The 16,254-nt window shown below is 42.5% G+C and overlaps 1 protein-coding gene across 4 annotated transcripts in view; it reads left to right on the top strand.

Moving 5' to 3' along the window:
• Fancc (FA complementation group C) overlaps positions 1-16,254 on the top strand; it is a 168,755-nt gene that overhangs the window by 124,521 nt on the left and 27,980 nt on the right. For all 4 annotated transcript variants that reach the window (XM_037205649.1, XM_037205650.1, XM_037205651.1 and 1 more), the window contains 2 exons: positions 2,745-2,909; positions 11,634-11,790. In XM_037205649.1, coding sequence (XP_037061544.1) covers positions 2,745-2,909; positions 11,634-11,790 — 322 coding nt within the window. The remainder of the gene's footprint in view (positions 1-2,744; positions 2,910-11,633; positions 11,791-16,254) is intronic.

The raw sequence follows: 16,254 nt of genomic DNA on the forward strand, positions 1-16,254 counted from the left end.
TTTACCTGTCCTCCAGCATGTCTTGCTCCCTCTGTGTCTCCTGGTAACTCCTCTGACTCCACCCTTCTTCCCAGTGTTCTTAGTCTGGTTTTCCTGTCTAACCTCATCCTGTCAAGCTATTGGCCAGTCAGCTTCTTCACTAAACCAATCACAGCATAATTTACATAGTGTACAGAAGAATTATTCCACAACATTGGATGTTTTCCTTTAGCTATTTAGCATAGAGCCCTAGCATCATTTGTTACATAGAGTCAAATGAATGTTTGTGAACTTGAATTCTGAGCAGTATAAGAAAGGAACAGTTGTGCTTGTGTGGTGCTGGAAATTTATATATTTTATAGAGAGCTCTAGTGTCATATATTTTATAGAGTCACACGGATGTTTGTGAAATTGAATGGGGAGTGTTCATTGGCCATCCAGAGTCAGTGACTGTCATAAAATCCTCTTCTCTAAAAGACCTGCAGGTGTGACTTTTCTCGTTTTCTGAAAGGAGAGAAGGACCAAGTAGGTAGGAAAGACTGCCAGCAGTGACCAAGCACAGAACCTCAATGGCTGCAGTTTGTATCTCCTCGCAAGGCTGGAAAAGGTCCATGATCAATTTCCTTAACAATTTCAAAGTCATCGGGTAGTGGTGGCACACACTTTTAATTACCAGTACTCTGGCGGTAGAGATAGGAAGATCTCTGAGTTTGAGGCCAGCCTGATCTATAGAGTGAGTTCCAGGACAGCTAGGGATACACAGAGAAACCCTGTCTCAAAAAACAAACCATTTAAAGACTCCTATAAAATTAGGTAGTACTTATATTTACCAAAATGCAGACAGGTCAATAGATAGCCTTCTGAAGGTTCTCATGGCGTTTGTGGATCCAGCCCGAGACTTGCCAGAACCTGGAGATCATGTTCAAGGGAGAGCTAAGCAGCACTTTCCAGACTGCATCACACTAAGTGTTGTGCTTGACTCATTGCCGGAGTAGTATTCCAAATCACTTCTGCACAAGAACTGAACTGCAGAGGGCTTGATGCTAAGCACACACTGCTAGAAACATCTTTCCTGTGTGGTTGTCTGTGTCTTCCCAGCTCTCTGCACAAACCATAGTACTACACAGTAAGACAACTGCTTGGAAAGTCCAGGGTGCCATACCTTCTAGCTGTTTGTAGCAAAGACCTGGGTAGAATTTAAACATCTGTCATTTAATTGTTAATGACTATTTATCAGCCTCTCAAAGCCCTGGAACTTTTCTGACCATCTTTGTATCTGAACTCATGGCATCAATCTACATTTTATGAAGATTTTGAAACTTGTGAAATGAACTTTAAATAGTCAAGAGATAAAAAGTGAACAATGAATGGAGTCCCTTGGTGGAAGCAAATAGAATAGTACAGCTTGCTCATTTGGAATTGTGTTTGGGGCCTTCAGCTGCTTTAATTTTGGAAGTCATACAGTGAAAGGAGTAATAACGGGTGTGTTTTCATAAGTGGATGAATTTCATAGATTCAGGTATGAACTAGAAAGTTTGTAGACCACTGCTCTGTTTCTGATTCCAAGGTTATGATTTGTACAGCTAAAAACTTGGCAGATAACTTTAGATATAAAAGATAGTGTTATTTTAGTTGTTATTAGTGGTAGCATGGCTATGATGGCCCTGTCAGGTTTGGCAGCTGTCTTTGAAGTGATATCATGGCACCATTTTGCCTCAGGACAGATGTGCGTGGTTGCCATTAAAATGCACATGACAGCACACCTTAAGAATTTCTAGTTTGGGGCTGAGGGAACAGTTTAGTTGGCAAGGTGCTTGCTGTGCAGATAGAAGGACCTGAGTGATCCCCAGCATCCATGTAAAAACCTGGGCATGGTGGTACATGTTTGTGATCCTAGTCCTGATGGAGACAGGTGGGTCCCTGAGGCTCATTGGCTGGCCAGCCTGGTCTATTCAGTGAGCCCAGGGCCCAGTGAGAAACCTTGTCTTAAAAAACAAGGTAGACACCTGCACACACACCCCACACATGGCTTTTGATTCTTGTCCAAGGCTTTAAGGGGCTAAGTTATTTTTTTATTTTTAATGGACAGGAACAGAATTTCATGGTTTTTAGCTATTAAAAAACGAGACTTTTAAAAGCTCATAAAAAGACTCAAAAGAGTGTGTGAGGCATCAAGTTACTTTTAAAAGTCAATCTTCTGATAACAGTAAATGAACTCCATAGAAAGGTTGAATTTCCTTTGAAAACTGTATATTGGCTCAACACACTCTGCAAAAGTTCCTGGGAAAATTGTATCTTATTCAATTATAAAACTCTTTGAGGGGGAAAAAAGAAAAACTATGCTAAGCAGAATTCATTGGAGCAAATGAGGAAGGCTTGAGATGGGTCAGGGTTCCTGGGATGTCAGGCTAGTGCGTGCATCCCATGGACTTGGTGGATTTAGTTGGGAGTTACCCATTTCTGTCCTGCACAGGTGAGCAGCTAGGGAGTTGACAGTATTGGCTGTGGAAGGGCATGGGGAGTTGTTTGGGCCCTGGTTAATCAGATATGTCTGCAGATAGCAGTAGAGATAAAGTCCTCCTGTGAGTGCAGGAAACATGGGAATGTCAGTGACTAAAGAAGACCTGGCACACGGTGCTAGAGAAGATCTTTATTGGGCCAGCATGGAGGTCTGTCACTGTCTTTTTCAGCAAGAAGACTTTAGGTGTTCAGTTACATGTAACTTTCTCATCTGGACTGTCACTTCTTACCTTTTTCTCTAATAGGATGGCTCCCAAGCGCATGATGTCCCTATCACAAGTTTGTGTCCCTCTTGTTACTCTGCCTGATTTTGAACCACTGGTGGAGGCTCTACTCACTTACCATGGACATGAATCTCAGGAAGTCCTCTCACCTGAGTTCTTCGAAGCTGTAAATGAGGCCTTCTTGTCGTGAGTCCATTGATCTTATCACTCAATTTGTTTTTCCTAGTTGCAGAATGTTGTAGTGTGGAAAAATCAGATGACAATGTACTTAATGTTCTCCCGTTTATTTTTTCATTATATTTATTTATTTACTATTAGCATGTGTAGTGGTCTGAGGACAGCTTACAGGAGTTGGTTTTCTCATTACTCCAGCGTGGTACCCGTGACTGCACTCAGGCCACCAGGCTTGGCCGCAAGCCCATTTCTGCTTGCCATCCCTCACCCCAGCCATCTTATTCCCTTTAATGCTCTTAAAAGTTACTGAAGAGCCCGAAGAGCCTTATATGGGTTGTACTTTCCAATATTTGTCATATATGAAACTACACCCAGAAATTTAGGAAATGCTTATTAAGCTGGGATGGAATACTTGCCCAGCACGAGGCATAGGTTTGATCTTCAGTCCTTCAAAGGGAGAGAAAGGAGGGAAGAGGAAGGGAGAATATAACTTTAAAAGAAAATTGCTTCATTTGAAAACAGTAATAAAGGGCTGTAGAGATGGCTTAGTAGATAGGAACACTTGCTGAACAAGCATGTCTTCAGATCCTTATCAACCACATAAAAGCTGTACATGGTTATACATACCTATAACCCAAGCATCGGGGTGTGGAACGGAATAGGTGGATACCTGGGGCTTGTTGGTCAACAACTTTCCAAAGGGAAGATCCAGGTTCAATTAGAGACCCTCTCTCAAGGGAATAAGATGGAGAGTGATAGAACAGGTTATCTATTGTCTTTCTCTGGCCTCTGCACGTGTGCATAGAGGTGCACACATCATTGTTATCATAATACATAATAATAATAGATAATAATAACAATAGTAACAATAAATAGTGATCTTTTATAGGACAGAGATAATCTGTTTGACAGGTAGAACTGTTTTTATGTTTTAAGAGTCTCTTTCCCTGGCATGGAAAGCCATGTTCAGTTTGTGGGATATACTGCTTTGGTGGAAATGCCTATCCCCACACAGATGCGTAATTAGAAAGTCAGTGCTATCATAATAGCCATTGGAGATAAGAGTGATAGTTTGCTTTGATCTTTATTTGAAATGGTCATGCTTTTAAAAGTTAGTTGCAGCGTGGAATCTGAGGTTAATGAGATTTTTTATACTCTGTTACATTAAAATCTATTGACCTGGCCTAGGGTGGTGGCTCACTTGGCAAAGTACTTGCCATGCAAGCATGAGTGCTTGAGTCCAGATCCCAGCACCTATGTAGGTAAAGCCCATTGTGGTGGTTTGTGCCTGTAATCCCAGGTAAGGCAAGCAGAGACAAGAGGGTCCCTGGGACAGCCTAACCAGATCAGAGGCGCCAGGCCAAGTTGGAGATTTGTCTCAAAAAATAACTGGAGAGTGATTACAGAAGACATCCAGTGTCTGGCCTCTAGGTGTGCGCGTGTACCACACACATGAATGTACACGCATGCCTGTTTTGTAGTTCAGGTCTTGTACCTCTGTGTGGCTTTGTAGCATGATGTGCGGCTCATTTGGAAAATCTCCATTCTTAGGCACATTTTGTCGGTGTTGGCATATTCCATTATATGGTGAGAACTTAACAGCTGCTATTCTCACTGTCATCCCTGTTGATGTATCACAAAATGTTAAAAAGCTATCACAAATTTTCCAAGGCTCTAATTTCCTCTTAAAGCTTAAATTTGGGCTGCCAAGATAACTCACTGGGTGAAAGCCGGGCAGCCTGAGTGGATATGTGGAATCCATAGTTGGATGATAGAACTAGCTTCCAAAAAATTGTCTTCTTACTTTCACATAGATGCCATGGCTTGTGTACAGTGTTACTACACATGTACATAGAGGTAATAACGAAGTAATTTATCTTCAAATAAAGAATATCCCCTGGGATCCTCCTGTCTCTGCCTACCTTGCAGTGGGATTACAGGTACATGCCACTACAAAGGGTTTAAAATCAATAAAATAAACAAAAACACTTCATGCCTATCATGGACCACAAATTCTATCCTTTTTTTTTTTTCCTTAAAGGTGACCTGGTCACTTTGTTAGTTGTTAAGAAAGTATGTTCCATATAATTACATGAGTAACCATTATTGGTGGATTGTCATTCTTTCAAGTCACTGTCTATGGAATGAAAGTATCACTTGAAGCAAGAGCTCAGACTTGCACAGGAATGTCTCTCTGCAGACAGAACAGGCTGGGCATGGGGCAGTGTGTCTCAAATGTTCTCCTTTACCATGAAGAATTTCTGAAACTCTTCCTAAGAGTGACAGTTAACAAAATCTGTATATTATATCGCCCCATCAAAAACATGTTAGCTTTCCCTGTGAAGGTGCAGGCAAGGGTGAGGGTGCAGTGACTGTCTCTTATCACCCAGGGACAGAGTTTGCCTACTGTTGCTTTGGCACTGCTAGTGAGTGGTTCAGGAAAACCCATGAGACTCGAGATGGTCACTCAGCACTTTCAATGTCTATGGCTAAGTTTCACAGACAAGGTCTTTAGTGCTTGGCTGATACTGCCAGTCGATGGACCATGGTGCAGCAATTTTAGCAGGGTCTGGAGGGTCACAGCCCAGGGAGACACTAATGAACTGTAGCATCTTTCTATAAATCATTGGATTCATTTTTATTACACTTTTCAATGACCATTGGAAGTTACTGGAGGTCTCTCTGATGCCACAGTGAACTTGCACTGCACTAGCATGTCAGCATGGTGCTGCAGAAGACACAGGACAGCAAATGCCAGCTGCTGTAAAGCCCAGAGAAGACAGCTTCCCTCAGTCCTGCTCTCATTTGTGTGTACTCGTGCTCTGGAGTAGATGCCGGTGCCTCCTGAGTCAGTGCTGTGATCTGTCGGCTCATCTGACAAAACAGCTATGGGATGGGAGTGCAGATCTTCTAACCCCCTTTGAAAGTCAGCCATCCATTCTTAGAGTAAAGAAGTAGACTATACATTTCATTTTGTATGAAATATGGTAAGTTATAGTATAATGAAAATCATACATTAAAATATGTAACTATAAAACATATACTGCATCTTGATGAAACATTTTATATAAAATATATAATTATCCAAAATAATTGATAAAAATTTAGAAAGCTTTCAAGAGTGTAATTTTTTACATTTATTTTTACTTTAAGTGTATGAATAATGTTTTTCCTATATGCATGTATGTGCACAATACATGTGCCTGTTGTCTCCCCTGGGACTGGGGTTATAGATGGTTGTCAGCCCCTGTGTGGGTGCTGGGAGTCAAACCTGAGTCCTTCGCAAGAGCACCACATGTGCTCTCAACCACTGAACCATCTCTTCAGATCCCTTCAAAAGTTTAGGAACACATTATGGAAAAGGAATATATTCTTGTGTACTTGCCTTTTATTATATTTCCTTGTAGGCACAAAGGAAAACATCAGAGTATTTAAAATACTTATTTTTTTTATACTAATAGGCTTACAAGATTTATATCAGATATATTGAGACTGGCAAAAAGCATAGTAGAAGAAAGAGAATAAATTAAGTGAATCTCTGAAAATATATAAAAATTCCCTAAATGTTCTTACCTTTAAATTATTTTTCAAATACAAAAATATACACACATGTTCTTTTGAGTGTCAGAGAAGTAACATTAGCAATCATGTAGTCCCTGTGCAGCCCCTCTGTACACTCCTGAGCATGAGGCCTGGAAGTGCAGCCAGCTGTGAACCACTTGCCCAGCCTGGGTCAGTGGGGAAGGCGCGATGGGGAGGGTCTGGGAAAGGTGAACTCCATCAGCATTGTTACAAAATGACTGTGAGCTCACAGTGCCTCAAGTGAGTCTGAACCGCCCTGCCCACAACAAGGTGCTGTGGACGCCACACTGAGCTGTTGTTGTGAGTGACTTCTCTGCAGTGTTTGAATCCGTGTTTCTTTCTTACAGAAATTTCTAGATTCTACTCAGTCTTAGAAAATCAGATTCATTCATGCTAAAAATTCAAAGCGCAGATAATGCAATTTTTTTCTCATTGTACATACTACAGGTACAGTGCTATGAATATAGAAGCACACACACACATATATAATGCCCAAAGAACATTGATGTGATTTTAAAATATTTACTACTATGTTCCTTTAATATGTTAAAAGCACTATGCTTTAAAAAAGTGTTTTATTAGTACATTTTCCTCAATTCTTTATTTAAATGCCTTTAGACAGAAAATGGGAATTGTTAAACATAAGAATTTTTTTTTTCTCAAAACAGACCTTTAGGGCTGGCAAGATGGCTTAGGGGATAAGAGTACTTTCAGTCAAGCCTGGTGACCCAAGTTCAGTCTCCAGAACCCCCTGAAGGAAAGACAGCATCAACTCCTGCAGATTGTACTCTGACCTCTATATGTGTTCTGTGGTCTGCCCATGCCCCCACACAACAAATACTTAAATAATACATAAATGCAAAAAATCTAAAAGCCATATATAGTGCCACCAGTACATCTAAAGTTGTCTTTAGTTCCTTATCATTACTTTATATCTAATCAGAACCTAAGTTCTTCTGTTTTATAAATTTTTTTTTAAGTTGTTAGAATCAAGAGTTCAAAGTTCTCTATGGTGTTTGGTTCATAAGTTCCTTTACATTTCTTTCAAGCTGTAGGTTGGTTTTGCAAAGTATTTGTTAAAGTAGTAGGTTACCTTGCTCCGCTTTCAGGTTGCAGAACATTTGGCCATCTCTGGTGTAGTGAAGGATGCCAGCCCCCTCCCGCCAGGATGTAGCCCGTGCTCAGTTCCTGAATGCAGATGGGCCTGCCTTGCTGCTTTCCATTCTGATCTATTATGTATTCATGTCCTGTTGACATTTTTAGTGGTAGAGTTCAGTTTGTTTATCATAAAATAGGTCTAGTTCTTCTCATTTTTCTTCCTTTGTAGTTTAATGGTGTGTGTGTGTGTGTGTGTGTGTGTGTGTGTGTGTGTGTGTGTGTGTGTGTGTTGCTTGTTTTACCTTCCATATAAACTCTAAAAGTGATTTGGCCTCTGGAACGATACCTCATGTTATCTGGGGAAGACCTCAGCAAGTGTGTGGGTTGGCTTAGGGAGAACAGCATCTTTGCATGTTACGGCTTCCTGGCCACCTGTGAGTACACCTGTCTGTCTGTCTGTCTGTCTGTCCAGCATTTGCTGTGTTGCCCCGTGTGTACATTTTAGATTTTTCTTACTCTCTGGCTACTATCTTTTGTTTTGAAATCTTGGCTGTCATCAGTGGATCATCTTGTTCATCTCAGGTGTCCTGTTGTATCATTGCATTTGGGAAATGAACCTGGTTCATTTACATTTCCCATATATACCTCTTAACATTTATAGACAATATATCTTTTATTTTTTGTGAAAGTGATAATCCAGAGAAGGCTAAGTTGTTTAATGTTTTCAAAAAAGGTTAAAACAAGAACTTTATATGATAGATCACACTTGTAATTCCAGCGCTCAGGTAACTGAGAAAGAAGAATTGCCACAAATCAAAGCCAACCTGGGCTATACCAAGACTCTATCTGGAAAAAAAAAATCAACAAACCAAACAGAGTGAAACACCAAATCATAATTTTTATGGTTAAAATCTGAAAAGCCAGGGCTGGTAAGATGGCTCAAGGGCTAAGAGCACACAGATGCTCTTGCAGAGAACTCAAGTTTAGTCCAGAGCATCCATGTTGGCAGCTCACACTGCCTGTAACTCAGCTCCAGGGGATCTGATTGATGTCCTCTTCTGGCCTCTGTGGGCGTCTGCACACATACGACACACCCTCATAGACAGACAACCACACACCCATATAAATAAACATGTAAAGTTGAAGTATTTTTTTCTATCCTCAATCCTTCTGTCAAAATTTACTCAGTATGTCTCAATTTTTGAGAAATTTTGCCATTACCTTTGTTCTTCATGGGTGTTGAGTAATCCTCACTTGCAGTTTTACTGAGTCCTTGAGGCTCTAATGGTTTCCCATTAACTCCCACCTTTCATATAGCACAGCACAGTGGAAGCTCCATTTCTGATTGTAGGGGTCCACTGCCTCTCTGTGTCCAGACTTTTTTCTTTTGACAAGAGTTGGATTAAAGCAGGCCTTTGGCATCTTTTGTAAACCCCAATAGTAGTTTCAGAAATTACCAACCAGGAGGCGTGGTGCCCAGAGCACAGGGTGAGGGCCTGCCTGCCCTTGCTCTTGTTTCACTTATGATAGAACATTCTCCCTCAGCAACTAATAAAGTTTATTTGGTTTGGAAAGTTATGTCTACTAATCCAAAAGGGACAAACTGTCCAGAAATGCTGGGTGGTCCTCATCATGTCCAATTCCAACAGCTTCAGACCAGCAAGTTAACCTAGCAGCCGCATCAGCTGGAACCTTTCCATGGACGCTTTCCTGTGGAGAGCCCATCCGTCACATGTCCACAAAGGAGGCTGACTCAGTGAGCCGTACAGATTGCTGCTCCACACCCTGTTCCCCTCCCAGCTTGAACAGTTCCCTACATGGGCTGTGTGGCCTCCTAGAAGCCGCAGCTTTCTCTGACCAACATAGCCTTGCCTATGTTCAGCTTCTCAACTGCTTACCACAGCACACAGTGGAATTCCTGTGTTTTATAATTGACTGGGTGTCTTTTGCCTTGGCTTCCAAATACAGTCACGTATTTCCAGAAATGGGCTGTCTGTTTCCTCTAAACAACTCATACTGGTTCCCCTTTGTGGTTTAGATGACCTAGAGGAACCTTTTAATTTCTTAACTTAAATGTCGAACCTAACATTTTATAAAATTCATCCCTGGGAGTCTCGTCCCAGCATCTGCAAGCTGCAGACTGCCTAAAATCTTTCAGAGGTGAGTTTCATTAATCTATGGAGTGTTAGTAATTGAATGTGTCATGTCCTCTGAACTAAACCTAAATCCAGTGCTTCAGAAACACTGGGGAGCCTGATGACTGCATGCAGAGGTTTCTTTCCCTGTGCTTGAAGCAGATGAAAGAAGAAATGGCTGCATGGCTTCAGTGTTATGACAGAGTAAGGAATATATGCATGGTCTCTGTCCAGGCTTATAAAACCTTTGTGATTTCCTGAGTGATAGGGGTAAGGGAGCCATCTTTTGGTACAATAAGACTTTTCCAACCATATGTGAGTTTAGGCAAAGGGGTGAGTCTGCTGGGCCCCCAGAGAACTTCAGGATTAGAGCTAGCAGCAGAGCAACCAGCCTTGTTGACCACCAGAACTAGGCATAATTACCAGTGCTGGTGATACACCAGCTCAACCACAGGGCTTGAAAAGCATCCAGGTGAACACAAAGACGTTGCAAGGCTGGTGTACCCAGAGAGGGCATAGGAAGCCCAAGACCATCCCCCATGTGTCTTGTGGGTCTCTTCTGTCTGACCATTCCTAGTTGTTTCTTTTATAATGAATTACTGATTATTGTAAGTAGAGCATTGCTGTAAATTCTGACCTGCTTTACCAAATTGTCATACCCAAAGAGGGGATCATGGGATGCTGTTTTTAACCAGAAGACTCGTAGTTTGTGGTTGAGTCGCTTACTGATGGCTGCAGTACCCATGGGTAGTTGGCATCAGAGTCAGATTGAAGCAGTGGACATCAGTGTGGTATCCAGAGAGATGGAGAGGAGATTGGCATGCAAGAAAACATCTATGCCGTTGATGAGAGAAGTGTGTAAATACATTTAGCTCCTGGCAGCATGGATGACTAACACCAGCTGACCACATAAGGTGACTGTGTGACATGTGGCAACTGTATGACTAATAAGTCAGAGCACAACACCTTTGAGAGTCAGAGGCATTCCTGTTCATAATTATGAGCTTGTCACACACAAGCTGGGGTATATCTTTACTCCAAGATGGAGGAGACTCAGGTGCTCGTGACATGCTGAGCAATACCCCACCCAGGCAGTGCCCTCCCGCAAGTTAAAAGCTGGGCGTACTCCCTGGCATGCCTGTAACCCCAGCACTGTGTGTGTGGAGAAAGGAGAACAAAAACAACCATGCACTGTAGGTTCAGGTAGACCCTGCCTCAGTTCTTTGAAGTAAGGCAGAGAGTGATAGAGGAAGAGATCCGATGTCATCCTCTGGCCTCTGCATACATGAATTCATGGAAATACACACATGTATATATACCACACTGTCAAACATACTTACACTACACAGAAAAGACAGAACACTAAAATAAAGCTACATGAAATGGTTTGGCTGTAGCAACTGGGTCGCCTCCCATCAAGACTTAGATTCACATTTATTGAGTACTCACAGTGTGGTCTGTGATGTGTATTACATGTGTGTTGCTACATTGGATCCTTCTAGCTACTTTTGTTTTACAGATAAGTAAGCTGAGACTATGAAGGGACAGATAACTTCCTTAGGGCTCTGGACTCAGTCCAGGTCTCAGCTTACTTCAGATGTTTAAAAACAGCATGCTTTTTAACTTTATGTCCATATTTCCTGGACATTGAAGGGATTTTATTCAACTCATTTTTCTTTTTTCCCTTTCTTTGATTTGTATTCGTTTATACTTTTGGAAGAAGTCTTCATTTTCTAAGCATTCCACTAAGTTCTTAGGTGGGTGATTGTCACAGTATTTTGCAAATAGGTGCATAAATACTGACTGCTGCCAAGACATGTGAGAAGCCTCACATACCTGATGAGTAATTGCCTTTTGAACATTGCTCTTTTTTTTTAGGAATCTATTTCTGTTTAACCTTCTGTTTCTGTCTTGCTCAAAGGAAAAAGATCATTCTACCCACATGCTCTGTGGTCAGCCTCTGGTTTCGGCATCTCCCCAGTCTTGAAAAATCAACGCTGCATCTTTTTGAAAAGCTGTTCTCCAGCAAGAGAAATTGCCTGAGAGAGATGGAGTGCTGTATAAAAGAGTCATTGCTGGTATGTGCTGGGCTTTGGTGACAAGAAAAATCCTTCAGGGAACTGGTGAGAAGAATGTCATTCATTAAAGAGTGACAGAAGTGACAAGTGTAACCAGAGCAGGGCCTTTAGACTTACCGTCCCTGTTTCGTTAGGAGCATCTAATGCTTCCTCTCATTAGAAGTGTCCTAATTTACTTAGAAGTGTGTATTGGCTCCACCCACCTCCTGATGCTGTTCTGTATTTGCACTGTTCCACCACATTGCCCCATTTCACAGGAGAAAACAGACAGGCCATGTCCTTACCTATGGCATGTGCAGAATGTAGTTCCCAGGGGTCTGAACAGGCCAGAGATGAAGAATGGGCTTTTAAAAATTACTGTTTCTCATTTTAACATGAGGAACATGTGCTTAAAACAGAGGATCTTATAAGGGAGAGAAAAAAAAAACAGTTAATACAAACTTAGAAAGTGAACTTACAGCTCTTCATGAGGAGAAAGTAGAGTATTCAAGAGAAACAAACAAGCTCAGAAGAATGCTTAAAGCAGCAAAACCAGTTGGACTTGTGTAAGTTTTCTTGTGGGTGAAGCTCCTGCATGCAGATGCTCCCACTTCCTCAAGAGCCCTAAGGTCTTGGGATCAGAGGCCACACTTCCAAGCAGTGGTCAGGGTCTGGCCAGTCAGAATGTCTGCCTTTAGTGGGGTTAGTGAAGTTCTCTAAGAACCAGTGTCCCCAGGGGAAAAAAAACTAACACTACACATCACACAGTATCTGGTGACAATTTCACCCTAAGAATCATGTTTTCTCTAATGAGGGCAAGACCTCTTCTTTATTCCAGTGACAGGTTGAGATGAAAATATCTTTCAAATGAACTGCTTTCTGGTAAGATACACAAAAGAAGAATAAGCAAAATGTGTGTGAGTGTTGGTGTGTGTATCTGTGTAAAGCAAACTAAACTGAGCACCATGGTTCACTGACTTGTTCCAGCTACTCAGAAGACACAATTGGGGGGGTCAGTTGAGCCTAGTTTAAAACCAGTTTGGTTGGGTGAGCAAAGGTCCTTGTCAAGTTTGGCAACATGAGTTCAATACCCAGGACCCACAAGGTAGAAGGAGAGAACCAACTACCACAAGTTGTCCTTTGACCTCCCCACACATGCTATGACATGTACCTCCCCCCCCCCATGAATAAAATATAATTAAAAAACAGCCTGGGTAACATAGCAAAACCACATTAAAAATATGAAAGAGATTTACTGTGTACAGAGTGCTAATAAACCAGCCAGTGTCCACAAAAGAAACTGCCCACCTCTGCTCCAGGAGACCCAGTTCCTTCAAGCAAAGGCCCAGATTTTGGTGAAGTCCTCAGTGAATTTAAAGGACTTGTTCACTCAGGCAAGCCTCCAACCGCCAGTGCCTGTTTAGTGTGCATGTTTGCAGGGCAGGCCATGGTGACTTGTGTTTCAAATGCAGTCTGCAGGCACCAGTATTTCCTCTTCTAGAAGGTGTTTTATCTCAGTTTCCTAGTGTCAGGTTTTGGAGTGAAAGGTCCAGGACACTGACTGTCTCATTTGCATATCCACACACAGTTGTCACCCAGCATGGTTACAGAGAGGAGTTTGTGCTGTCAGAGCAGTCACGTGAGTCCTATTAAAAGTTGAAGTCCAGGCGGTGGTGGCGTATGACTTTAATCCCAGCACTTGGGAGGCAGAGCCAGGCAATCTCTGTGAGTTCGAGGCCAGCCTGGGCTACAGAGTGAGTACCAGGACAACCAGGGCTATACAGAGAAATCCTGTCTCAAACAAACAAACAAACAAAAAAGTTGAACTTGAGCTGGGCATGGTGATGCACAGCTTTAATCCCAGCACTCGGGAGGCAGAGGCAGCTGGATCTCTGTGAGTTCTTGAGGCCAGCCTGTCTACAAAGTGAGTTCCAGGACAACCAGGGCTGTTACACAGGGAAATCCTGTCTTGAAAAATAAAAAACAAACAAAAAAGTAGAACTTACTATGTTTCAGGAATCATAATGTGGCTAAGGAGCAGGACAGTACAGGTGCTGTGGCACCCCTTACAGGAACCTCAGGAGTCTCCTCTGTGTTCTCAATGGCTCTTGTGGCCTGGGGTGCCTGATGGAGGCAGTGAGTTCCCACAGCAGTGCAGGACAGTGACAGCTCAGCTCAGTGGCCAGGAAACTGGAAGGGCATGTGTCTGCCTTGGTCATGGCCCAGACTGAGGAAGGTGCTGAGACTGCTTGGCTGTCCTGCATGGTTGAAATCTCTGTTCAGATTGGAGACTGTAAGGAATCAGTCATAGGGCAGCAGTTGCTCTTTCACATGTATGTACATATGTATGTACATTTGCATACATGATTGCTACTTCTTACCACTTTGAAAAGTTATATAGAATCTTAAGGCTAGAAATAAGAGTGCAGCTTCCTTAAAGATCTTGTAGATCATTCTAGAAGCCCTCTGACAGCCCCTTCTAGATGAAGGTAGTAAGTTAGTTTGTCTGGTAAATGTCTTTATTTCTAAATTAAATGTGCACATTGCAACTTAATTTATCTCTGCTCTGCCTTGCTTTCAGTGCAAAACAATGACTCTGGGTTATTGCTTTCAGACTGCTTATAACCATCCTTTACATCATCCCTCAGTGGAAAGCTTCCCAGTCTCATGGACTGTCTGTGACTGTTGATGTTATGAGTTCTTCTCTGAACCTTGTCTGTTACCTAGAGCCTTCAGCCTAAGCCATCCTTAGGTGGACACAGGAAAGTGCTCCTCCCATAGACATTGTATTGAGGAAACCTCAGACTGGTTGGCCGTAACCTTCCTCATCAAGGAGCTTAGAAGCACTTTATCAGGATCATGTGTGGGGAGCTTCAGAGCTTTTATTATGGTTGAGGAGGGATTTGAGGGGGTGTTATTTGCTTTAATTTATTGTGGCATTACCAGGATGTGACCTCTCTATGCCTTGTGGTTCATGGAGGTAATTACAATGTAGACAACAAGCTGGAAGCCGCTGATTGGCTTAGGCAGTTCTTTTCCACCATATTGAGCCCACAGAGCAGAGCTCAGCAGGATAGAATAAGCCCGTGACCTGGCTGAATGATTACAGGGGTAACTTGAAGAACCTGCTTCCTAATTACATCATCTGATTCATTTATCGCAGTGCAGCATCTTCTAGCATTGACAGGGCCATTCACAGTATCAGATCTGTAAGACTCAGCTCCACTGCGGCATTTTGCTGCCCAAGAAACCTGATGCCAATTGCATTAGCGCTGGATTCTGACGGTAATTAAAGTGTGATGGTCTACATAACTTAACGTTTTGTGTGGAACACTGTTAATTATATTCCCATCTCTTGGGACTATCCAAAATGATTCCTGGAAATTCTATAGTTACCCAGATATAGCAAAAACAAAAGATAAAAGTGCTATGCAAAGTATAATGACCTCCCTGAATGTCCTTTGGCCTTTCAGAGACTTTAGAGGCCTGGAAGTTTCTGGTAAGACAATGAATAATACGAGACTAGTCTGACGTTGCCTTAATTCTGCATGAGATGTGTGTGTATGCACATGTGTGTGACTTGTGAAATAAAAATACATTCCCAAACCTGTTTATGTGTGAGGTTCAACCTTTGGCTTCTCTACTCTGGATTGTCCCAGATCATGGCTGCCTGCCATAGTTGCTGGCCCCAGATAGATCAGAGTATTAACCCCAGTTTGTCATTTACTGTGCAGACTAAAAGTTTCAAAAACAGATGGTCTTGTGTTTCCTTTGACAGAGCAGTCACCAGGAGACCATAATCCGTAGCCTCAGACCTGACCTTAAAAACTGACGTCAAGAGAAGTAGTGAAAGCCACTTGCTAATTATGCAGCCCTTTTGGCACTATGCTCTTTGCCCAGGCTGGCCTTGGATCAAGGAGGCTGTTTTCCTGTTAGAGTTCTGTGTGTGGAGCCCAGAAAGCTATTGTTTAGGTCTCCAATTTGAATGAAAAGGGCTGGCTGGATGGCAGGGTGGCCTGTGTTTGGCTGCTACACTGTGCTACGTGCCAGAGCCGGGGGCACCGTGGTTCCCATGCCCTCCTGTACACTCCTTCGTGGGCTGACCCGCCTGCTGGAAGCCACCACTTTGGGGCCTAGGAGAGCTGCCCCAAAGAGGGGGTGCATGGGAGGTGGGAGGCAGGAGGTAGGGTAGGGCTTTTGTTTTACTCTGATCTTAAGTCAGAGACTATCCCTCGTTAGTTATTTTACTTAGAAGAGTTGGTAGCTCAATAAAAAGTACCTTTGTGTATTTGAGCTCCAGACATCTCAGTGTATTTCTCCTATTGGCTAGGAAGTGTCTTTGTTCTCATTCTTCAGAGGGCAGTCACTGTGACTTCAGAAGGAGAAACTTCCCAGAAAACCCCTGCCCAATGCCATCGCTAAAATAAAATGAAAGGGGTAACTCCTGTCCTCAACGACGTTGTTGATTTTTTGTGCATGAATAGC

This window comes from Peromyscus leucopus, chromosome 5 (genome assembly GCF_004664715.2).
Source record: "Peromyscus leucopus breed LL Stock chromosome 5, UCI_PerLeu_2.1, whole genome shotgun sequence".
Classification (NCBI taxonomy): Eukaryota; Metazoa; Chordata; class Mammalia; order Rodentia; family Cricetidae; genus Peromyscus; species Peromyscus leucopus.